The 25,179-nt window shown below is 37.6% G+C and overlaps 1 protein-coding gene and 1 long non-coding RNA gene across 3 annotated transcripts; one reads left to right on the top strand and one right to left on the bottom strand.

The window, feature by feature from the left end:
• The first annotated feature begins 2,630 nt into the window (after window positions 1-2,630).
• LOC124329757 lies at window positions 2,631-4,211 on the top strand. 2 transcript variants are annotated; one of them, XR_006916826.1, is made up of 6 exons: window positions 2,631-2,747; window positions 2,923-3,087; window positions 3,158-3,519; window positions 3,600-3,810; window positions 3,892-3,997; window positions 4,072-4,211. It is a non-coding gene; the product is annotated as an uncharacterized LOC124329757 (long non-coding RNA). The 2 variants fall into 2 exon arrangements; XR_006916827.1 differs by having other exon boundaries at window positions 3,158-3,513.
• Window positions 4,212-22,686: 18,475 nt separating this feature from the next.
• On the bottom strand, window positions 22,687-25,063 carry LOC124329082 (2-aminomuconic semialdehyde dehydrogenase-like). Its single transcript, XM_046788064.1, has 10 exons — window positions 24,776-25,063; window positions 24,494-24,694; window positions 24,330-24,424; window positions 24,225-24,263; window positions 23,992-24,152; window positions 23,838-23,921; window positions 23,595-23,770; window positions 23,304-23,472; window positions 23,091-23,225; window positions 22,687-23,034 (listed from the first exon to the last, which is right to left on the bottom strand). Exons 1-10 carry the CDS (start codon window positions 24,958-24,960, stop codon window positions 22,810-22,812), a joined length of 1,470 nt encoding a protein of 489 aa, XP_046644020.1. The 5' UTR covers window positions 24,961-25,063; the 3' UTR covers window positions 22,687-22,809.
• Window positions 25,064-25,179: the final 116 nt, after the last annotated feature.

Here is a 25,179-nt window from a genome sequence, read left to right on the forward strand (position 1 = left end):
ATCGAATCATTTAAACCCATCATATTGTTAGTCCGCTCTAGCAACAGCTTTTTGGGGGTAGCAGATTCTACCACCACGAGATCCAGTCTTATCTTCTCGTCTTAAACCCGGATAGATTATAACCATCTAAACGATTTTTTTAAATTGTTATTTGTACTTGATCTCCAACTCATCTCTAACAGTAATTTCTAGTTACGCATGGACACCATCATTTAAGGTCTACGTTTGCTGAACTACCCCCGATAAATCCGGGTAGAAATTTCTCGATCCACGGAATATTCAATTGATGTTCCAGCAGAAGAATTATAAAGTGAAATTACTAATGCTTCATTGGATTCAGTTACAGAAGCTATTGATGAGCTCAGTGTAGAACAGATAGTTGTGGAAGATCCGGGCTATCTATCAATCCATCCATTTGTGTAGCTACGAACGACTGCTCCTTTTTTTTTTGTTTGATCTGCGGTCTCTTACATAATTTAATAGACGGCCAACATTGGAATTGCCGTCATACCACGACGAATATACAATTTTATCCGCGGTGCTTGAAAAGTCCTTTGCTATGGGGAAATAAGCGACTATGGATCGGGCCGCTTTGTCGAACTCCGCCGGCTTGGGCATTGAATTCTTTAGTGTTTTAGAGAAGAATTATTAAAATTATTGTTGGTGTTAGAATTAACAAGGGCGTTTCATTAGTATCTTTCTTTATTCAGACCAGCCATCACTAACAGTATGTGGGCTCCTCTCTGCCTTCAACGTTAGGGCATCACTCATTATACGTAGACGTGCTACACACACAAGCATTACACAAATACACATTTATACAAAAAGCGACACACTTATTTCATACCTTTAGTATAACACACAAACACAGCGGTAATCACTTTCACTTGATTAAAATGGAGTCAGTCCCTGAGAGAGAGACTCTTCTGATTTACACAGCTTCAACTACGACGTTTTACATTCGTTTCTATAGACGCACACAGACGTCACACACACGAACGTACACACATGCACGAAGGCCACCTAGTGGAGTGTGTTCAAATTATCGTGACCAACAATTATACAACACAAAATTATATTAGGAAATGTAAGTGGTGACTACATTACTGACTGCATTATTGATGCTTGATCGGTCGCTTTTACTAAGTTGCGCGTTATTTTCATCCAGTCGGGAAAGTAACGCATAAACCCGACTTTTTCTCACGCCATTTTCCCTTATTATGTCACGTATTGGATAGTAATCCTCCCAGGTAGCACACAGAGCTGTTACATACTTCTGTAACCGATCTGTTTCACATACTTGTGAAACAGATCCGTAACAGGTTTGTTACATCTCTGTTTTACAGGAAATTTGTCTAGAATTGCTCTGTTTTACAGTATTTGGTAAAAGTTTGTTTCACAGATCTGGAACAGATCTGTTATCTTTCTGTAATACATAATTCTGGTTTTTAACTGTACTACAGACCTGTTAAAGATCTGTTTTTTACTTGAGAAAATTGTTTCTGATTTAGCTCTGTTTCCCATGTTTGTCACTTGTCTGTTGTAACTCTGTAAAAAGACATTGTGTTTTTCTTTTGTCTAACACGTATGTCACATGCATGGTTTTACTCTGTATTACCGAGTGAAATATATTTCTGTTATGTGTCTGTACTCCATGTCTGTTACGGGTCTGTATTTCCCTTGTAAAACATATGACAGAAATAATATGTTCTGAGTAGGTAGCCCAGATATGGTACAGGTCTGTATTTCCCTTGTAAAACATATGAAAGAAATAATCTGTTTTGTGTCTGTATCTCAGGTATGTTACAGGCCTGTGTTATCTATGTAAAACATACTTCGGTGATTTTCTGTTATATGTTTGTGGCCCAGGTATGTTACGTGTCTGTATTTCCCTTGTAACACCTATGTCAGTAATAATGTGATCTGTGTCAGATCCCAGGTATGGTATATTTCTGGATTCCCAATAGAAAACAGACTTAAATGTTTTCTTATATACTACACTACAATACGATGCAGCCAGATGATATTTTATATAATTCAGTGTTAGGCTAATGGTTAAGAGTATAGCTTAGCACTCAAAAGGTTGCAGGTTCGAATCTTGGTCAAGGCAAAATGGAAAAAATGCTATTGTATTTTTAAATTGTCCGGTTTCCGGATATGGAAGTAGAAGATCTGTGGTAACTGTTAAAGATCGTGATAAGACCGTGATGACTGTCCTCCTCGTATCCTTACTTCCATTCAGCCAATTGGAAATATGTTTTTTAAAAAATTCCTCATCCAACTCGGATTTCTGAAAGTTTTCCCTAACAGATATTTTTAACAAGCAATCCACCACTCAACCGCACCAAATCCATGGACCCCCCTTTTTTCCCATTCCGCTATGGAACCTAGAAATCTGAAATAATTCAGGCATATCCAGTTTTTTACTCCGGATTCACCTGTTTTTGCAGAATTTGAATATTCCCTGCCGTTCGGGAGATATTTAATGTTAAAGTTTGAGTTTTTTCAAATTTTAACAATTTTAAGGGGTCTTTGGCATCGCTTTTTGGGTAAATGGTAATATATGTATTATTTTATAATTGTGTAAAAAGTTCATCTATTCTTACTGTTAATATTTGTTTTAGGTGTTCTAGAGAAATTGGATGCAGGTATGTCCCGATCATTCTCAGCAAAACCTGTTTGCTGATCCACATCACTAGCTTCTTCATCACCCGTTCCATCATCATCTTCTCTGTTGTACTTTTGAGGTAAGTATTCTTTGCTTGAATCCTATGAGCTGTCTCTGCTGTTGCTTGATTCTATTTGTTGAGCATTTGCATCATCATCACTCGGACTAGGTTGCTGAGGTTGTGATGGTGATGCATCAAACATATCTATCGTAATCAAATAAGTCATCTAACTCATACACAAATTTCAATTTAGATTTTACCCGGTGACAATGATGGTTTGGGATGATTAGATTTCAGGCCAGCTTTTGACACGGATTTGGCTGAAGAATTGACTGCAGATTTGGCTGAAGAATTGACTGCAGATTTGGCTGAAGAATTGACTGCAGATTTGGCTGAAGAATTGACTGCGGCTTTGACGGTAGGATTTGATGTTTTTTTTACAACTTTTTTGGCCGATTTGTTTAATGCTTGATCTTCTGCTGGTTTAGGTGTTCCATGATGGTAATTATTCGAAACACCTGGCAATGGAGAAACTGATCTTCTTCTGTGAGAAGTGGCCCTGCCACTTGGATTTGGTGGACGTTGACAGGCTTGATCTTCTGCTGGTTTAGGTGTTCCATGATGGTAATTATTCGAAACACCTGGCAATGGAGAAACTGATCTTCTTCTGTGAGAAGTGGCCCTGCCACTTGGATTTGGTGGACGTTGACAGGCTTGAGCCTCACCAACGACTGGCCCGGAACTGCAATTTTCAAAATTAATGGGCCTTCCCCTTCCACGGCCGATCCCCACGTGATTGCCGGGCTGTGATCTTGTTTGCCGGGCATCTCTTTTCATAAGATCTGTTGGTGTAATGAATATTGATTCTATCATGATTTAATGTCTTTTTGAATAACAGTAATTTAATATATTAACCTTTGTTATATACAGGTTCTTCGGGAGATGGATTGTTTGGAATATTCCTACGCTTTGGTTCAGATTCCAGTGAATACCTACTGGCTGGTTTCCTGCTGCGCTTTTCCACTTGGTTTCCACTCGGCATGTTGGAAGTATTGATTTATGTAACTAAAAAGCAACTGAAGTCTGAAGAGCATATGATGGAAACTAAGGGGGTTTGAGTTGAGGGAGTAGTATGTAGTATGTAAGTAGGGTTGCCAGCTTAATTAATTATTCCTGCATCTGGTTTGCCGAGGGGCACTAATTCCCCTTTTTATTGAAACAGCAGGAGTTCTTGAATACGTCAGGACAAACTGCTTTGGCGCATACAGGCCAATTATTAGATCAGCAGTTTTACTCAACTAAAGATACAAAAGTTGACGGAACGTGAGGTAAGTTTTTTTCTTTTCGTTATTTAACGAAGGATAACAAGGTTTTTTTTTAAATATCTGTCATTCTATTGTAGGCTGGTTTCTGATCAGTTGATAGCCAGGAGAGAGACCGCATTGACTCGAAGAACGCACTGGAAGAGTTTGTTCTAAACATTCGCGGCCGCGTCAACGATTCTGACGACTTGGAATGTTATATTGAGTCAAATGTTCGAGATTAACTATTTCAAATGGCCGATACCACTTAAAGTTGGCTTTATGATGAAGGCGAATACTGCAAGAAAAACGAATACGTCGACAAATTGCATCAGCTTCAGGTTGGTTCAAATGACATTTTGCTACAATGTTATCTCGGCAAAGTTTAAAAAATTTGTTTTAATTTTTATTACTTTTAGAATTTAGCTGCTGTACAGGCCCGTAAGCGTGATCATGAAAGCACTCCTTGTGCCGCCGAAATGTTTGCTGCTTCGTTGAATCGTTTCAAGAAAGCGTACACTGCTTACAATAGCGGTGATGCAGCCTACGATCACTGGACGCCCGAAGAAGCAAAGAAGTTGGAACTAGCAATTGCTAAAAAATTTTCTTGGTTGGATGCCAACATCAGCCGTGTGAAGGCAACTCTTAAGACTAAGGACTTGCCTATCAAAGCCGCTGCCTTCCATTACCAGCGAACAGCAGGTAAATTATCCCACTCTCCCTACCTCATCACGAATAATTCTCAGGTCACGATATTTAACATGCATTTAAATTTCCTTGCAGGCTTTTCAAAGCAGCATGAATCCAGTTTTGAACAAACCCAAACCACAGCCTCCTGCCCCACCGGCTGAAACTGCACAGTCGTGCAAGCCAGAGGATGCTGCCAACGGCTCAACAATAGTGCTTGCAGAATTGATCCGTGGACCGCAGTCCCGAATCCATCATGCGAAGTTAATTGGCCGTGCACCACCAACTTATATCGGATGTGCGCTCCGTATTGAAAACCATTGCTAAATTTCATAAAGCTTTACATAATTTTGCTAGGACAATCATGTGTAAGTGGTGTATAAAATGAAATGCGTGTTGAATACAAATTTTAAATCGCGTGAGTTGTAAACTTGTATTATTGAAACGACAGATTTGTAGTAGTTTGTAGTACAAAGACTGTGGTACGCGTTATGTAAAAAACAAGTTTCTTGATTGCTTTCAAGAAACATGACGTTAAACATACTGTGATGTGTATGACATCTTGATAAACTGGAAAATAGCGCCTTTGAGCACTTGGAAACGAGTGGAAAAGGCGCTATATAAATTGAAACATAACATAACATGTAAAAAACCTGTTATACATACTTTGTAAGTCAGGTCTGTCACAGACCTGTGTGATAGTCTGTAAAAGTGTGACACTACAAACAATTTACAGACTCTCAAAAACAGGTCTGTAACAGACCTGAAACAGAGTCTGTGTGCTACCTGGGCTAGTAACAGGGAAAGAAGTAAATATTAAAATGTACGAGCAAATTTATAACTCATATATATTTCCAAAGAATCCATCGACATCTCTGGAGTAGTTTCTTGTAAATTTGGAATATCATAATCCGAATCCCGGACATTATTTTTGCACGTAGTTTCAAATTCATCACTTGCGCCACTCTCCGACGACGTATCATCAGAAATGACGACGGTAAACTTAGCGATACCATCGATTGAACTTAGGGTTGAAAAAATCCTCACCCGTGGCCACGGGAAAATCATCAAAATGGAGTTCAAGAGAATCAAGGGAGGTTTCAAACCTGTCTATCAATTTCAATCACTTTTCAAAGATGCATTCCTAATATTTGTTTTTACTGTAGTACAGTATTCCGAAAAAAATTTCAACAATTATTTTAAGCAGAGCAGTCACACTCTCATCGTCGCACGCAAGCCGAACTATGAAACAATAAAGATCAGCAGTGCACCCTGAATCTATTCCTTTTGGCTGACGGAAAAAAAAATTACTCTTTCCCATAAAAAATAGTTTTTTGCGAAGACAAAAGATTTATAAAATAATTTTTTTTTGCTAATGTAGAAAACATTTTTAGAGTATGGTCAAATTACTGTGCGGTATGAGAATTTAACGACATAACAATTTAGTGAGATGGCGGGTGAGAAATTTTATGGTATTTTAACCTCACCAAAGCATTTTCGTCAGAAATGCTGTTATCCAAGGGGTGATAATCAAACAGTTCTGTAAAATCAAGGCAAAAAGATGTAGCAGCAATTAGTATTTTAACACGATATGCATGTAAGTGTGAATTAAAACCCACAGTTTGCAATTTTTTTACCAACAGAACGCATCTTTTATTTTCACAGGGGATAAATTTTTTTTCACTGAATTGCAACTCGAAATTTTCTTTTCTAATATCGACAGTGTTTCCTATAGAATAAATTACGCCATATCTGGATCTTATTCATACCCAACCTACAAGAAAACACAATATAATGACGAGAAGGGAATTAAATCGTTATGGTTTTCTCCATACTTTCCACAATTGCTCAATGTATTGTTGATAATGCTTGTAGTGTTGACGCTGAGCTTTAGTGATCATAATTTTCGTTTTCTATCGCAAAAACTGACATATAGGCACTTGGTAGGATCTTGAAAGAACTAGAAACCCTTTCTTGTTGGTCACGAATAAATGAGTAAGAACCACAAAACATTTGATTAGCTCCACCAGCCAACGATCAGTCTCCTGATTATCAAGAAGATCAGCTGTGAGCTGTAGGGCCAATGACAGTTTCTTCTCAAACTGCTGTGCAGCGAAAGTTAATCTACCAATGCCAAGTATCATCAACTTCTTCTTCATCCACATCCCTCTCAGACTGACTTTCCTCAATTTTCGGAAAATCATGTGGAGGTGGAGCCAAACATGGTACCTGGCCTAGGCAAAAAGTAATGATTGAAACATCTGCAAAAAGAAAATCTTGGTAGTGGAATACCTTATTTAACGGTGAAGACAACACTTTGTTGTGCATAACTCTGGCAAAACGTGTGATGTTCTTTCTCAAGGGGACAAGAACAACGGAGAGACCCAGATATCCAGAAAAGGACAACTCTTGATCCAGCACTTTCTCAGAATTTTGTCTCAGCAACTTGTCTTCATGATCCAAATCACCGTGGGGGGAACTCTTTCCAACAATGAGTGTGCTCCAGTCTTGAAATGAGATATTGGAGGGTGGTCGGGCCGTCTGTCTTAATAAATCATCTGTATTAGTCAGTCAGAAGAATATACGGCGATCCGCAATCAAATACCTGTGTCAATCTCTACATTTCTTTCAACTAAATATCGGTAAGGTAAAACTAACACATTCTCCTTTCCGAACATGGTCCTTCGAACCTTTTTTCTTTTAACTCGTGTAATTTTGTGACCCGCAGCGTCGGAATTTCTGCAGAAGAAAGTCATGGCGTTAGAAAAATCTCCGATCTTCGTATTTTTTAGTATCAATTGACTTGGACATTTCGTATATTGAGTTGTAAAATCAAGTTTATTTAATAAGACACTGACAAAAAGATGCAAACTTAAGTACGTTTGAGTAAAAGATGTAAATAAGCTTCTAGTTGATATAAACTTGAAAAACTCTTCTGAATCAGGAGATAGAATGTTCTCTAGTAGAGAATACAAGATCTCTACCATAAGGAAGAGAGGAAAACAAAAACGATAGGCAAACGATTTATATTGCTCAGAAAGTTGACGTTCAGTAAACGTTCGATTCCGTGTTTATTCACCACCCTCCTTTAAAAAAGGAATATCTATTTTTAAGTTATATTGCATGAGACAAATCGTTACTGAGTTTTGAATACTTCTTAAGTTTAAGTTTAAGAGACATAATTCTTCTAGGATTAGATAGGGAAACGCTACAACAGGCGTAACAGTTTGATAATACTTTATTATCAATCAATCTTAAGTGTGAAAATTGATAAATCCTCACAGTCCGGATTTAAATAATTCTTCTAACTTTAGAAGGAAAAACCGCTAAAGAGGCGTAACAGAGATTGAAAAGTAGTTTTACATAATTGGATTTAAAATAAACTAATTTTTTAAATATCCGGCTTTTAGTATGAGGGCCCAAAAAGTCTTAAGAGTTGTAATAAGTCTGACAGAGAAGACTTAGTAAGATTATGTCTAAGGAAAAATGACATTATCAATAAAAATAACTGGCTTTTCGAAAGACTGGTATCGGAAATTAGGGGTTCTTCAGACACCAATTTCTCGTAAACCTTTTCTTCGCTCGAAAATGTTTGATTTTCTTGTCTTTCTGCTTTCGAGGGATACAAAGATACGAAGTAAAAGTGTTAGGACATCGACTGAAACTTAAGGACTACACTGCTGCACTTAAGTACTTCACTGTATAGAAATTTTCAGGTTCATCATCACCCTACTCAGGTTTATCATGCGTATATTCAGTGTGTTATGTAACATCAAAAATTGAAAAGGTTGATTTTCAGTTACACAGTTATGCCAAAAACAAAGATTGCCGAGAAAGTTCTACAAGAGCTCTGTTAAATTGGATTTGCTAACTTTCTCACGGTATGTTCTTTTACAACTTACCTTCACCTTGTACAGTATCCTTCAAAAAAATCCGAACGGCGATTTTTTTTCAAATAGCCACCTATCCATATGGCGGGGAACTGGGTTTGGTTTATAGGCCGAATTTGGGGGGGTAAGGAACAAAGCGAAAGGTGGGAAGAAAGAAAAAGGAGTAATTAGCCATTGGCCATGTCTCCCCCCTCCCCCCCCAAAAAGAAATACGAATGAAATCAGACAGGCTGTCTGGAATTTTCATGGCGCGAAAAGTTTATTTAACCGACTTAAACTCATTGCCGATTATTAAACAAATGACTTAAGGCGATTCCTTTGAACTTTCCCGCTTTTTAATGCTAGATTTGGTAGCTTCTGGTTTTCTCGTCACTTGTCGAAAAAATGACAGTGAGCCTGCGGCTATTCCAACCAGCCTGTCTGGTTTTGTTTCACACTTTTTATTTCGGAGGGGGAGGGTTTCTTTCTTCCCACCTTTCGCTTCGTTCTTTACCCCCAAAATTCAGCCTATTAACCAAACCCAGTTTCCCGCATTATGGATAGGTGGCTATTTAAATAAAAATCGCCGTTCGGATTTTTTTGAAGGATACTGTACATCAGCATTAGGAATTGGGATCATTCGTCAAGAGAACTGACGACAGATTGTGAATATCCTATTGGATTAGTTCAGCCAGTGGCCATCACATTGTAATGTGTGTTGATCACAAGTCAAGCAAATTACAATTGTCATATCGAAAACAAAATTATGAATTGTTTATTAGAATGTTTGTCATCAGTGATCCTTTTTACAGATGTGAATTATATAAATATTTTTCATACTAGTTGAACCTGAATTGCTGGCTATTTTAAAGAAGTATGAAGCTAGACATATCCCTGATAAGCCTCGAACAGCTCCAACTTCAGCCGCAGAAGCTGCTGCCAAGTAAAAAGCTGAGGAAACAGATTGGAAAGAACGACAGAGGGCACAAGACAGAGCATTTAGTTTTGTTAGAAATTCCGATAGAAAAAATGGTCATTGTTGAGGCTTTGGAGATTTTCAATGGGATCTGCAACCATTGTAGAAATGTGAAAGGAATAGTAGTTTGTCACACTTGTCACACTTTGCTCTGTCCTGAGTGTGACTCTACATTTCACTTTAATCATATTGCTCATGACAGAGTTATTTTACAAGAAGCCATGTATAAACTAAAGTCGGTTCAACATGTTGAAATGTTGGGGAAAGTGAGAAACAGAGGTGTAATACCTGTGTTTATTACATTGATTGATACAATTTTGGTTAATATCTAATGGTTTCAATTCTTACATAGATGTTCCTTTGCCAATTCTTGAACCTGGTATTTGCAATAGTTGCCTTACAGTTGGTTCTATGAGAATTCAGTGTGGCCCCGACGAAATATCTGTTGTCACGACAAAAGGTATGAATGAAAAGGAAAAATCTAAATAATAAAAGTTTCTAAAAATTATTTTTATGTCAAAGGTTTCTGGATGGTTTTTATAGTCCAGAATTTGAGTGCACGTTTTGCTATTTATTAAAAAACCCACATCGGCCGATTACATGAAATCCGATTATTAGCCAGGAACTTTACCGAATATCAGCTATCTTATTCATAGTAGTGTTCTCAGGGTAGTGCCAATTTCTCATGTTCCAGGCTCCAGGAACGTCACAAGGGAAATATATCACAGTCCTGGTTGAAATTGCCCATTTGAACGACAGGGTGACAAAACTTATAAATATTTTAACGCTTTTCTGTTTATAATATTTCCCCTCCCCCCCCCCCCCTCAGGATACCATAATTAACCGGACGCATTTTAACCAACACAGCAACGAGTTCAAGTTCTTCATTACAAAATTGAAAAAGATACTCTTCATCGGCACGGTAGATGTAAGGATTGCGGTTGCTATTATTTAGGGTACCACTTTGATGGTAACCGAAAGCTTTACAGACTGGAATCTGCTAAAGAGTAAGTTTAAACATTCATTCTTTGTAAAGCCTTGTTCACACCGGTCATACTTCGTTAAAACGCAGCACAGAACCCGGTCTCCTGTTTGTTTAAAATTCCTTTGCGTTATATCATTAGATAGAACTCAACGACGCAAATCGAACGGATAAATTAAATGTTTATCGAAGAAAAATTTTTCCTGATAAAAGCTTTCGAGTTAAGATTATAGCTATAGCTAAAAATAAATTTAAACAACAACTCCAGTTAAAGCTGATTTTATTAATTTAGTCGAGATGGCGAGTCTTTATATGGAAAAGAATTTATATTGAGGATGACAAAGACCAGCTCGTACACACTTAAAATGGGAGGTGAAGTTAGGGAAACCTTTAAGTTTTATAAAAATCACGATCTATGTTCATAAATTGTTGTACGGTTATTTATAGGGTGAACCTTGTGGATCCTCGAGTTTTCAGGCTCTGCGGTCGCAAAACTAAAAGGCTAAGAATTTAGACATTACGAAGAACAAGAACGAGTGGAAGATGGTTTGGCTAAAGGTGTGGACCAAGGACAAGGGTTTTGCAGAAAAATTGCACCGGATCCTGTTGTACTAGCTTTAAGTTGCTTTTATCAGAATTACTATTATGACTTATTTCTAAAAAATAAAAATAAAAATAAACTAAATTTCTCTTCAATTACGTTCGCGTTTGCCCTCAAAGAGGAAGAGGGCGCGAAGGAACCCCTGACCCTTCTTGTTTAAGAGGAATCGATAGTTTGGCTGAATCCACAGGACCACCTGTAAATAATATTTAAAAACTATTCAAACATTTCCACTAGAAATCTAAAAAAATTGTCCACTTCGACGAAATATTTTCCATATGGTTTGAAGGGAGCTTGTAGACCTCACGGACGGAGGGAGCTAGTGTAGGAGAAGGGGCTGGATGAATATGATAAGAAAAAGAAAAGGCGAAACCATCATTATTATTATTATTATTATTATATTTAACATTTATATAGCGCCCTTTAACAAGACTTGATCAAAGGCGCTAACATTTTCATGGCCAGGGAAACAGTACAGTTTTGCATAAGCGGGGACAGTTAAACAGATGGGTTTTTAGGGCGGATTTAAAAGTTGAGAGTGACTCCTTGGTTCTAATATTCGGTGGCAGGCTGTTCCAAAGGACCGGCCCAACTCTGCAGAAAGCACGATCCCCATAGTGCGCTGTTCTTGTTTTCGGCACCAACAGATGTTTTGCACCTGCTGACCTGGTCAGTACCGTCGAGTCGCGCAGCTTCACCAAGACGGCAAGGTACTGCGGCGCCAATCCGTGCAGACAGCGGTAGACTAGTACCAGGACCTTGAATTCAATTCTCCTCTTAACCGGCAGCCAGTGCAAGTCTCTCAGATGACGAGTGATGTGCTCTCGCCTTCCAAGGCGCAGAATTAGCCTAGCCGCTGAATTTTGTACTCTCTGCAGCTTTCCAATCACACTCTCTGGCAGGCCGACTAGTAGAGCATTGCAGTAATCGATAGTCGATATCACCAGCGCTTGTACCAGCGTCCGTGTTGTCCGTGTCATTGACAGTTGAATAATTTAAAATCCAGTCAATGGTGGCCGACAAGGAAAACGCAGGCAAGTTAAATTTCAGTGGCAGCAAATCTTTCTGGTTGGCTGCCTTACGTCTAATGGCAGCCAATGTCAAGAAGAAGAGGGAGCGGAAGGTGAAGAGGAAGCCCAAATCACCCAAATTTCCTTAGATCCCCAAGGACAGCCCGGATAATTTGTGATAATAATTTCTGAAGTTTTTTTAACAAAGAAAAATTGGTAGTGATTTTGAATGTATGTGCATTTCTGCAGGTAATTACCAAATTTGCGGAAAACCTTCGGCCGATATCTAACTGTTTTTTTGTCGTATTCTCCCGTCATTTGGACATTGGATTATTCCGTGTCTTTCTCATGTAAGTATCTCATGTGAGCTTGCTGTGTGTTAGGTTAGGTTAAATTAGGTATCTGTTCATCAGTAAGTTTATTTAGTAGTTGTTATTATTTAGACCTTGTTGTGTGAACACCCTAATCGGTGGCACTGATTGCCAGGAAATCTATTTTTGGTTATTTTAGCCGGTGCATTCACTAATGTGTTGCCCGTTCATTTCTAGACATCTATTGTGCTGTCCCATTTATCTAAGCCCCATTGTACAAACTCAGTTTTTCTTGGAATGAAGGACGTTTTCGAAACACCTGGCAACGCCAAGGGGGAGGAGCCACATTTTCGCAAAAAAGGTTAAAGAAACCCATCCCCCTCCCGAATATTTGCAAAATCCTCGACTGATTTGGTTAAAATGGATGAAGTTTCTCCCAGCACAGCGAAGAGTAAATGGTTAGCTTCGATTGTACCCCCCTCTAGATGACATAAATGGCCAGGTTCAACGTAAATGCCAAACTGGTGAGCTTCAAGATGGGTCTTTGATCCTATTCTGACATGACCTCTTCTTCACCAGTGAACAAGCTCAATGATGGATCCGTTAAAGCAATAATTTCCTCAATGGAATCTGCTGGTGGACCAGGGAAATATTTCAAATCAGGAGAATCAAACCTTGGAAATGAAATCATTCATTAATTTTATGATAACAGACAGCTGCAAAATAATGATTAAATTATAATAAAATGATAAATGATTAAAAATATAAATAAATAGGTAAAGATACTATGCCCCATGGTACAAAATCACGTTTTTTAACACCTGGCAACGCCAAGGGGGAGGAGCCACATTTTCGTGAAAAAGATTAAAGAAACCTCGTGAATATTTGATTTTTCATATTCTTTGACCGTTTTAAAATGAAAGTGACTTTCAAAACGAAAAAAGGAAATCTATTTAAAAAAGAAGACCGGGAAGATGATTTCTACGAGTCCGAGATGCCAGATCAAGCCCAAATTCTGGAAAAAGAACCTGAAAAAGCTGTAAGTCGAATACCAGTAAGGTATTCTATAAATTAAATAAAACCCTTATCTCACTATTTTAAACTAGCCAACGGTTAACCATACGCATAAGGAATCTGTAAAGGTCATTCCACTCCAAAAAACAAAGCTCGAGTTGGAGAAAGAGTTGGAATCTCTCATCTTACGCTACACCAGTCTGAAAACCAAACATGAAGAGGAGCTCTGTGAAATGGAAGATATCAACAAAAGGTACTGAATTACTCCCTATCATGCTTAAAATATACTAAAAAATTATTTGCAGGCTTAAGGATCTGCTCAAATATGAAAAAGATTTGGATAAAAGATTTGGATAAAAGATTTGGGGAGCTAAATAACTGAATTTAATGAACTGAAGTGAAATGATGTTCTTTGAAAGTAAGCTTACTGACATTTTAGAATACAAAAGTTGAAATTAAACAGCTCACCAAATCAAATCAGCTAATCCAAATGAGGTAAACACGGAAAAAAACAAAAAACAGTCTTCTTTATCTATGCCCATGGTACAAACTCAAGTTTTCCTAACACCTGGCAACGCCAAGGGGGATGAGCAACATTTTCGCAAAAAGCTTAAAGAAACCCGTCCCCCTCCCGCAAATTTGCATATTTCTCGTTCGAAATGGATCACGAACCAATTTTTAAAAGCAAAAATGGCAACTTATTCAAGAAAGAGGATGTGGTAGATTATTACTATGAATCTGAAGTTCCTGATCAGCCATTCCAGCCATCAGCCAAACAAGATCAACTGATAGCGGAAAAAGTTGTAAGTCCTATAACACTAATTCTTAATATTCTATTAATAAACAATTTAAAACTAGCAGGAATCTGCAAATCCACCCATGTAATCGGTGAATTTTTTTCCAATTCAATCTACAAGTCAAGAGTTAACTAAGGCAAGTAAAGAAAACCAATACTTATAAATCATTACAATAATTGAATTTACTCTAGAAGCTGGAGAATCTAAAGTTCTGCTACAATAATTTGAAAAGCCAGAATGCTAAGGATGCCTGTGAATTGGAAGAATTGAGCACGAGGTACTAAATTACTCCCTACCCATCTTCAATATCTAAAAAATTATTTGCAGGATTCAATATTTACTTCAACACGAAATGGATTTGGACCAAACATTTTCTTTACTAAAACAAGTGAAGGAGTAAAAGAGTCTAATTGAAAGCAAGCTTCCTGTTAGTTTAGAAGCAAAAAGTCGAAATTAAATATATACCAATCAAATGATGACCGAAACACGAAAAAAAAATCTCAAGGGCTCTCTCCCGCATAATTGTCAAAATCAAAGACCCTTTTCAAATTTGGTGAAAATGGACAATAACGTTGTATTTAAGAGCAAACACGGAAATTTCTTCAAGAAAGAGGATGTCGAGGACGATTACTACGTTTTTGAAGTTCGTGATCAACAACAAATATTAATAACAAAAGACCAACTGTTACCGGAAAAAGCTGTAAGTCCTATTCGCAATATTCTATGAATTAAGGAACTAATTTAATAATTTAAAACTAGCTACAGGACAAAAATTCTCCCATGGAAGTTTTTAAAGTCCTCTCCCTTCTACAAGTACATAAATTGTGTATTTGCTGGACCAGCGATTCAAGATCAACTGAACTACTCACTTTTTTTGAGGTAAAGGGCAACGTTGCCATGTTAAAACAATTCTTAAGATAAATTGTGCGGTCAATACCCCACGTAAGGCCATGTACTGTAACCTGTCAGGCTGTCAGCAGCAAAAGTGAAACCTGTTTTATTTCTTAAGTGTTTAAAATGGTAACAGCTTTTTGTTTGATATGTTCAACATGTGAAAAAAAAAGAGATCGCCGAAGTTTTTTCAAAGTGCCAGAATGCAACATTAACAGTAATTCAATTGAGAAAGAACTCATTGAAAGAAGAAGAGCCGAGCGGTTGAAGTTGTCAAAAAGCAATTATAATAAATCCAAACTATTTGTTTGCTCTGATCATTTTGTTTCAGGTTATTTCATATTACATTTGTAACAGGTTACAGCCATGGCCTGACAGGTTATACAGTACATGGCCTTACATGGGGTATTGACCGGATCAAGCAAAGTCTGCAGCAAGTTTCGGCTATCCCCCGCCATGGTGCGCACTAGTCAACTAGCCGCACGACTTTTCGCTCAACTTACCCGAACCAAATGGAAAAAGGTCTATATTGACCAAATATTTCGAATTAATTATATAGACCTTAATTTTATAATGAGTTGCATGTATTAAATATAGCTAACGTTTTTTTATCTCTGGTGCCTTGTGTAGAAAACCTCAATTTTGAACATTAAAAATGCGTGTATCAGTGTATTTTACTGTTAACCTGTATTATAATTCATCAAAGACCATCCATTTAAATGCAATCCATTTTTAAACACATTTCTGATTCCCCCTCCTTGATCACACATTTGGTTATGAGAGATCATTTATCATCACAGGCTTTTCTTTTAAATTGTTATTTAAACGCTGAATTAGCAATGAAATAATGCGCTCATGGCATATATGTAACCTCAAGCTCAAGCTCACAAAAAAGTTGAAATTCACCTAAGCTCACTTTCGCTCAAGCTCATTTCCAAGTTTTTTAAATAAAATAAAATACAACTGGCAATAGTGTATTTTTTTTTGAAAATTTTCATTGAAATGAAGTCATAGCATCGAATTCTTTGAGTCAAATCAAAGGATATAACTCAAATTTGTTTTAAATTCAATTCAAATGAAGCGAAAGTTAAACAATATAAACAATCTTATGTTGATTAATATTCAAAACTCTTAATCATTCTGCCAGTTTACAACTCGATTCACGTCATTAATGCCCGAAGTATTGTGGAAAATTATATTCGTATTGTGATTCTACCATAATTTATCTAACTTTTACAAAATCCTCCTTCTTTGAAGTGATTAAATGACAAAGTGAGAACATTTCTTTATTCGGCACCGCCGGGTTACTTGAGAAAGAAAGGCAGAAAAAATATGCAACCATGAGCTTGCTTACCGTTAACCGCCGTTGATTGAATATTTGAAAGGAAAGTAAGGATAAAAGAGGGGAAAAATAAAGTGGTGGCAGTCGGGCAAGCCAAAAACATCAAGCCCATCAAACCCCGTTGTTTTCACTGGTCATTGATGTCATAACTAATTCTCAATCGTAAAAGGGCTCATGCAACTTGGTGATCCCCGTATCTAACGGCATCACAAAGGTATATCGAGCGAAAGCTTTCAGTCGGAGAACTGTCAGACATAAGCAGGGACAGCGACAACTTCCATACGTCCACCTTGTTTTCTAGCAAGTCGTCAGCCGTGTCCTACTCTTCATGCCCCAGTTCTGATTCATCACCTCTGCTCCTAAAGGTTGAGACAACAGCTCCGGCAAGGTATCCGTCAATCACAAAACAGTAACACCATGGCCAACACAAACAAAGAATTCCCTGAAGGATCCCAGACAGGGCAACAAGTCCAGGGATTAGATTTGATTCAAACAAAGATATATTTTGATTTAATTTCTTTTTTTTTTTTATTGTTCTAGCCTAGCTTCGACTATCAAGGGGGGGGGGTCTTCCTTCAGAAAAAATATAAATTTTCAACAATGATATATTGCCACTTCCAATTAATAATTTTTAGAAATGAGTTTTAAATTTTAATTCAACATGTATTACTTACAAATTTTATCATTTTTTAAAATATTAAATATAGAATTTATGATTGAAATCGTTATCCATGCAACGTCTAAGATTTTTCTTAGCAGACGAAACCTGACGATTCATTTTTCAAATTGAATCAGTTTGATTTTTGAAATTCGAAGGCTGCACTGCTACTAATGCGACATCATAAATGGCATTATGTAGCTTTAAACCTGACATTTCACTGGAATTTCAAACTAGTAAAAATAAAGCTAACCAAAATTACGTTCATTTCTTAAGGAGGAGTCCCGAAAAAGGTCATCAAGACCGTACGCGTGTTTTTCCGTTCGTGTTTAGTAACGTCCCGTACAAACGTGAAATCAAATTTAAAAACGTAAACGACCAGCAGAAATGGTTTTCAAAAATCTGTGTATTAACTACCGAGAGGCGGGAAAACCTTGAGGTATAGTCCACGATTTATTGCGTGTCATCTAGCAGCGTTCTGTCAGACTAGTTAATTATTGAAGAAAAATTTCACGGTCCTCTCTTAAAAAAAAGGGGGAAAGAACAATAACAATAGCCACAACAAGGTGACAAGATTGTTGTCTTTCTGTTTTGTTTTCCCCGGTCACCGTGTCAAAGTAAAATTCCCCTGATTCATTATGCTCCCCCAACAGTCACAAAACAAAAAGGCAAAGAAGTGGCAATTAAAAAAGTAAGATGACTACTAGTAATGGCTCATTAATTTTTTTTTAATCTTGAAAAACCGCCTCGAGTTAATTCTTTACGTCCAACCTATTTCGGTGTGAGAAGTCAAAACGCCTGGTTGACTAGCGGTGCCAAATAGTACAGAAGAAAATTGAAAAAGAAAAAGGGAACCAAAAAGTTCCTGCCTAACTATGTTGGCCCATTTCGAGTTGTGAAGAAAATTTCCCCCACAACGTTTTTTTTGCTATTTTTAATGAAAAATTGCAAGGAATAAGCCTTGGTTGATCCGTTAAAAAACAATACAAACAAAGCTGAAAAAACTTATTACTTACTTACTTAATGAAATTAAAGGCTTAATTACCGACTTGTCAAATACAGTTATCGCATGAAGCACAGATAACGTTCACTCGCGCTATACTACCCAGTGTTAGAGCTTTGAGGGAAATTTAGGATACGCAGAGATGTCATTGCGGATCACTGTCTCATGCTTCAGGCTATCATTTTACATGGCAGGCTATGACCGTAACTGGAATCAGTGTTGGTTTTTCGTCAATATTTTTCTAACAGCCATCCAGAAGTGCGTTTCCATTAGAATTCTTGCTCGTATTCTGTCGTTTATATAAAAATGTGTCTGGAAGAAAATGGTGCATATAAAATGTTTCGCCTCTTTTTGTGAGTCCAGCATGGAAAAAGCCCCAACAATTTCTTATATCTTGCACCTAAGAGTGATATTTTGCTTATTATTATATTATGTTATTATTATTCCTTCATTTACAGAAACGAAATGCTGAAATGAATTCCGCTCTTATCCGCGCCTTGGCCACCTCAGTTTTCTAATGTTCTGTGGAAGGCAAGATCGCCAATGTTCTTGTTTCTGCTTTCAGATTGAAACAGAACGCGTAATATTTGCGCTTTATTTCATTCAGAAGATGACCGTGAACTGAACTGAATCACCTTGGCTTCTAATGCTGGACCGAGGGGCTTGACGCTTGTCAACAACACCAACTGGGATCTCGTAGTGTTTGGGATTCAAACTTCTTTCAACAAACCGCAAAATTCCAGTGATAAGTTAGTGAATTGCTACTGAACTAACCGGAATATTATTTTGACTCAAGTTTTATTCCAGGCATCGTTTAGATTCTTCTCGATAATGGTGTCGTCTCAAAATTGTTCGTCCTGTGAATTGCTGCTTTACATGAATATGTACTTCGCAATGACACGTGAGTAAAGTTCTACATTGCTGACAATTTCTCTGTTAAAACGTTACCGGGTGGACCCAATTATTTTTTGCCCCTTTTAACAAATATCCGTTTTTAGGAGCGCATTTGTTAAATTCCGGTGTGCATCCTCGTCTTTATTTCGCAACCAAATTAATTTTCTTTTCGTCGTAGGCAAATTATTTGCTCAAAATGCATTTTAAATTGTTCCAAAAGGAATACGTTTAGTAACTAATCTTTATAATAAGTAGTCAGTAATATAGTATTAAGACAAGACAAAGATATTTAATTCGGGAGATAATAGTTACCGTACGAGAGATAGTTACGAAGCGTATTCCCTGTGGCATATTATGTCTTTAAGTAATCTGTTTCAACAGGTTATGGGACCAGAACACACGAGTAACTTGTAATACAAATTCTGGTAATTTTTATTCAACTAGCAATTGCACTTCCTACCCACAACGCATTTAAGGACGTCGGCCACATCGTCAAGTTTAATGGAGAAAATTACAGTGGTTACCCTACTAAAACGTCGACGTTCATTGCATGTAAATGTGAGATTCAAAAAAAGTATGTGGATGTTCAAATGGTATATGAATATAATGTTCATTTTTGATTCCCTATTGCCGCGCATTCAATGTCCATTTAGTCATATACTATTATAGTTCTCTTCTGAATACCTTTGGTATGTTCATAGAACATACAAAAAACATACAAATACATTGGTATCTATATCCAATCTGCCATCGTTCCGAAGCGTTATATTAGAGAAGTCGGAGCTGGGAATGGGGGGGAATGGGAACCACAGACCTTTAGCTTACAAGGCCAGTGCTCTACCATTGAGCTATTTGTTCCTATCAAAATTTATGGCGCCAAGAGGTTAGAATCACATACACCTTTGTACAAATGGAAAGGTTATATGAACATTCGCCCAACATTCAAAATAGAAGCATAATTTTCCTATATTACATGCGATCCCGCACGTCACATGAATATACGATTTTGCGGATTAGATATATGTTCAGCGTTTAATGTTCTATTAACGTAAGATGTTTATTACAAATGTGAAATATCTACTTTCTAGATTTCACCTTCAAATCCGTTCCTAAAATTTATGTTCATTTTAGGTGCTGATATTGATTGTTGTATTCGTACATGCTATGAACGTTAAGCGAATCTAAAATTTAAGATGAATTTCTTCGAACGAAAATTAGATAAATGCAACGTTCGAAAAATCAATGTGGTTGTACACATTCGTTTTTGACCATCATATAACGTTATTAGTATGCGGTGTTTTAGTAGGGAGCCTACCTTATGAGAAGGCGATGAGAGGCCTTGGTAACCTTTTTCTGTCTCGTATCGGTACTTCGAATGTAATTCCTTTTTGCTGCTCATGAGTTTAATGAGAGCGTACACTCATTTCAATAATTATTTCAGCCAGCGCCCGGGGCTCTTACCGCTTCAAATACACCTTTACATTTCGCAAAGGTTGATTTTCATACCCATCGCATTTTTTGTAAAAACAAAACTCCATTCCTAGTAGCAAAACTTACTGTAAATGAAGATTTAAAGTGGTATACAGTGGGTACCGAAAGTATCCGTACGGCTGAGAGGATCAGTAGGGAAAACGCGTTTTTCAAAACGCTCCCAAAAATAGAATTCTCGGTGGAATTCGATAAAAAATTTTTGAAAGGTTAATATTAGGGCGGGGTATCATGTGATTTTTTTTGGGAATTTTTCGACAACGCGATATGTGGTTTTTATCGCGTTGCGTAAGGGTTGCCACCTGTTTCGGCACTTTTTTTCGGCACTTCGATTTCGTCGTTTTCGGCACTGTTTTTGTCGTTTTCGGCACTGTGTTTGTCAATTTCGGCACCGCCGCCACATTTAGTTCCAGGCGTCATGTTTTTGGGAGGGTTGCCAGGAGTGTGTGTTTTTCCGTTTCGGCACTATATTTTTCCGTTTCGGCACTATGTTTTTCCGTTTCGGCACCATGTTTTTCCGTTTCGGCACTATTGTATTTATTGTATTTATTATTAGATTTATTTATTGGATTTTAATAAAATTTTGTCAAAATTTTAACACCCCAAATTGGAGTGCTGATGCTTTAAACCACTCAACTAACTAGACATTTCAATCTGATAAAGTTGGTTAGACTAGCGATGACTCCGGGATGTTAGTTTTCGGATTCTGTTCCAGTTTTAGTTTCCGTTTCGGCATCGTCGCAAAATTTGTATTCCACCAGGTGTCGTGTAAACACAAATAAACACACACCGTGCCAACCTTACACCAACGCCTACTGAAATAACGGCCCATCAGCTCGCTATCTCCCTGTTGCCGAATGGTTCCCAGCCCCTACCCCTTCCCATCCCCTACTTTTCATAGGAAAAGTTCCACATTCCATGGAAAAGTTCCACATTCCATGGAAAAGTTCCACATTCCATGGTATACCATGGAATGTGGAACTTTCTGAAGGAACTTACGCGACCCTCTGGCTATGAAAAGTAGGGGATGGGAAGGGGTAGGGGCTGGGAACCATTCGGCAACAGGGAGATAGCGAGCTGTTGGGCCGTTATTTCAGTAGGCCATGCCTTACACACACCACATTTTAAAAAAAAATAAGAAAGCAGAACGGCACACCCTAGAAGGCTCTACCCCCCAAAAAGCTATTATCTAAAACCAGTCAGAGCGCCCCTAGCGGCCTGACGGTGCAATAGCGCGGATAGTAAATTGACTTGAATAAATCGAGTGATTTAATCACATGATTATTGTCCAAAAAAACTTCCATACGGGTGGCACAGAATTGGTGCCGAAACGGTGAAATTTGGTGTCGAAACAAACAATAGTTTTTCATGTTCGAGGACGTATGGTTTGCATGGGGTGCCGAAACGGTTGAAGTTGGTGCCGAAACGATCGAAATTGGTGCCGAAACGGTCAAATTTGGTGCCGAAATGGATAATATTTTTTCATAATCGAGGAAGTGTGGTTTGCATGGGGTGCCGAAAACGACGAAATCGAAGTGCCGAAAAAAAGTGCCGAAACTGGTGGACACCGTTGCCATATCTCAAAATCTCTTTCTTCCCTTGAACGGAAGAGGGAGAAAGAGAAAGGATAAATATTTTTTTATCTCTCTTGCACCTCGATAGTCATTGTAGTTAATTTATTATTAATTTTGAAGTAAAAGACATTTTATTTTCAAAGACTATATCCTGCCCCGAGGAAAGAGAACCCCGCGCCACCCCTTTGTCCCCTCTTAGTTTCTTCCTTCGTCTCTTCTTTTCATTCTTCCCTTGGGGCAGGAAATGGCGATATCTTTTTGTAAACACGGTAGGGACGTTTACAAAAAAAACTATAATAAATAAACTACAATGACCATCGAGGGGAAATAAAACTTAAAAGATTACCTGATAACGAAGGAATTGTGTAATCCAATTCTTAACGGAACTGACGAAAATTTCAATGGTAAAAATTAAAACTAAAACTGAAACGGGCGAAACTCCGTAAGCCGCCATGAAAAAACTGTTAGTAGTTAACGCACGTCCAATTTTTTTTCCCAATTTCAGCGAACTGGCAAATTCGGATGTTAGCCTACTCTATAATTCTGCGGCCACTAGTAGCCTACCACCTTTAAAAATAAGTAAAAAACTAAAAATACAAGTTTGTTTGCTCATACGTAAAAAGGTTCACAGATAAAATGTATTATAATAAAAATGTCATTTTAAAAAAAATGACATTAGTAAATATATTTACAGGTAAACCTGTAATAACTAGCTACAACATGACTAAATATGTCATTTTAATTATTGAAATTTATAACAAATCGTTGTTTCTTCAGTGTACAATTCCAGAGAATGAGAAGTCCCCTCTCGTCCAATTCCACTTTCTTTCATTCCACCAAAAGGCATATCCAAAGAGCGAACGAGCCAGCAGTTAATCCAAACAGTGCCAACGTGAAGCTGATGAGCAACTCGCAGCAATCGATCACCTTTCTGACCCCATATCGCACTGCAAAGTCCATATTTCACCTACAAAACAAAATTACCAGTTCAGAAATTATAAAATTAAAAAATTAACAGATTACGTTGTTGACTCGTTCAATGACTTCGTCCTCTGAGTCAAAGGGAGACAAGCACACTACTGGACCGAAAATTTCTTCTTGCATGCAAGCTGAAGAATCTGACAAATCAGTTATGATGGTTGGTCGAATAAAATATCCCTACAGGATGATTTAGGTAAATTTAAAAGTACAATTCGGGAGGAATGAAAATAAGTATATATATTTAAGAAAAAAAACCTTTTGATACGGAGCTGGCAGAGAAAGTTCATCAACGGATTCGCCGCAAAGAATACGCGCTCCGTCTTTTCGAGCTATTTCAACATAGCTCCGAACTTTCTCCAAGTGAACCTGACTAACCAATGGGCCCATAAAAACATCTTCGATCGGAGGACCCACTTTGAGGTTTCTATGATAAAAATGATAAAGCCATTAATTCTATACACTACACGGAAAAAAAATCTGAATGGGTAAAACTATTTTTACATATAAATGCTCGTTGCACATAATTTATTCAGATTTATTTCTTACTTGGTTTCTTTCACCAAACGTTGAACAAATTCGTCGAAAATTGTGCGTTGCACGAAGACTCTTGAAGTACACAGACAAATTTCTCCTTGATTGAGGAAGCATGAATTTATTGTAGCTGGCACAACTTTTGATAAATCTGCATCTTCAAAAATTATTCCGGCATTTTTTCCTCCTAACTGTATTGCATCTCAGTTAGAATTTCATTATAAATTTTGTAGGTTCAATTTTGGCTATAACCCATACCTCAAGTGAGACTTTTTTAATACTCTTGGCGGCAACTTGACCTATATGACGCCCCACGTTCGTAGATCCAGTAAATGAAATAACCTAGAGAAAATTCACGCAATCGTTCCCTATACACGCATTTAAAAATTAAATTGAAGTATTAATCAATTACATTGACGCCTTGATGATTAATTAAGGCTTCTCCTGCCTTGGAACCAGTTCCAAATACCATGTTAAGTACTCCATTCGGCAATCCAGCATCTTTGATAAGTTTACAGAGCATCCAGGCCGTAACAGACGTAATCTCACTCGGCTTACACACAACACAATTTCCTATTTCGATATAGTTATAATTTGAGAACAGCATGAGAATAATAAAGAGAGGCAAGGGCAATATAAAGTAACCTGAAGCCAGAGCAGGTGCAATCTTGAATGTTAACAAATCTAAATTTTTTAAAAGATAGATAAAATAATTAATTATATATAATCTAATATATTATTGAAACAAACATAATGGTAGGTTCCAAGGACTTATCAATGCAGCAACTCCTACAGGATTTCTCACTGTGTAATTCATGCAGCCCATTTCAGGTATACAATTTGATCTAAAATATTATTTAATAAATTCAATTCAATTTAAGAGAAATATTGCCTGCATCTATAAACTGTATTACATATTGAGGTGGTGGCAAATGGATTCAGCAAATGCTCGAAAATTTAGTGCTGCTCTTGGAATGTCCATCCTTTTTGCCAGGCTAACTGGCTTTCCTTGGTCTTTTGATTCAGCTTGAGCAAGTTTATCTAGATTCTCTTCAATGGAATCAGCTATTTTAATAAGTATTTTGGCTCTCTCTGCTGCTGTTGTCTTTGACCACCTTGAAATCAAAGGTATTTTTAAAAATGTATGGATAGTATTTAGTATAGTACATAAAGAAAATTATTGAAATTTAGCGTACATGGGAAATGCATTCCTTGCGTGCTGAACGGCATCGTCAACCTCTGTCAGATCACTGTCGGGGATTTGCGCCCAAACTTCCCCTGTAGAGGGGTCGAAGCTGTCAAGATATTTGCTGGACTTGACGAAACTTCCTCCAATAAAGTTTTCGACGACCAGTGGATTTGGTGTATCACTTAAACTCATTTCAATTTTACTTCTGGAATGTAACACAAAAAGGAAACGACTGACAATCGCAGAAGGTCACCCGAAGAGCCGAAGTAACACTCGAACAACAAAAATAAGCCCGCGGCAAGGAGACGTCATTTTGGTTTGCCAGATTGTATGTTTTTCAGCACAGCAACCAACATTCAAAAGAGAGGGAATTTCAAATGTTGTCCTCATTTTCAAAGCTAAGAAAATTAG

Source organism: Daphnia pulicaria, chromosome 1 (genome assembly GCF_021234035.1).
Source record: "Daphnia pulicaria isolate SC F1-1A chromosome 1, SC_F0-13Bv2, whole genome shotgun sequence".
Classification (NCBI taxonomy): Eukaryota; Metazoa; Arthropoda; class Branchiopoda; order Diplostraca; family Daphniidae; genus Daphnia; species Daphnia pulicaria.

Coding starts and splice junctions, on each gene's coding strand:
- LOC124329082 (XM_046788064.1), bottom strand. CDS start 24,960: ATGAGTTTAAGTGATACACCAAATCCACTGGTCGTCGAAAACTTTATT. Junction 24,695..24,775: donor GCAAGGAATGCATTTCCCAT/GTACGCTAAATT, acceptor TTTGATTTCAAG/GTGGTCAAAGACAACAGCAG. Junction 24,425..24,493: donor ATTTGCCACCACCTCAATAT/GTAATACAGTTT, acceptor ATAATATTTTAG/ATCAAATTGTATACCTGAAA.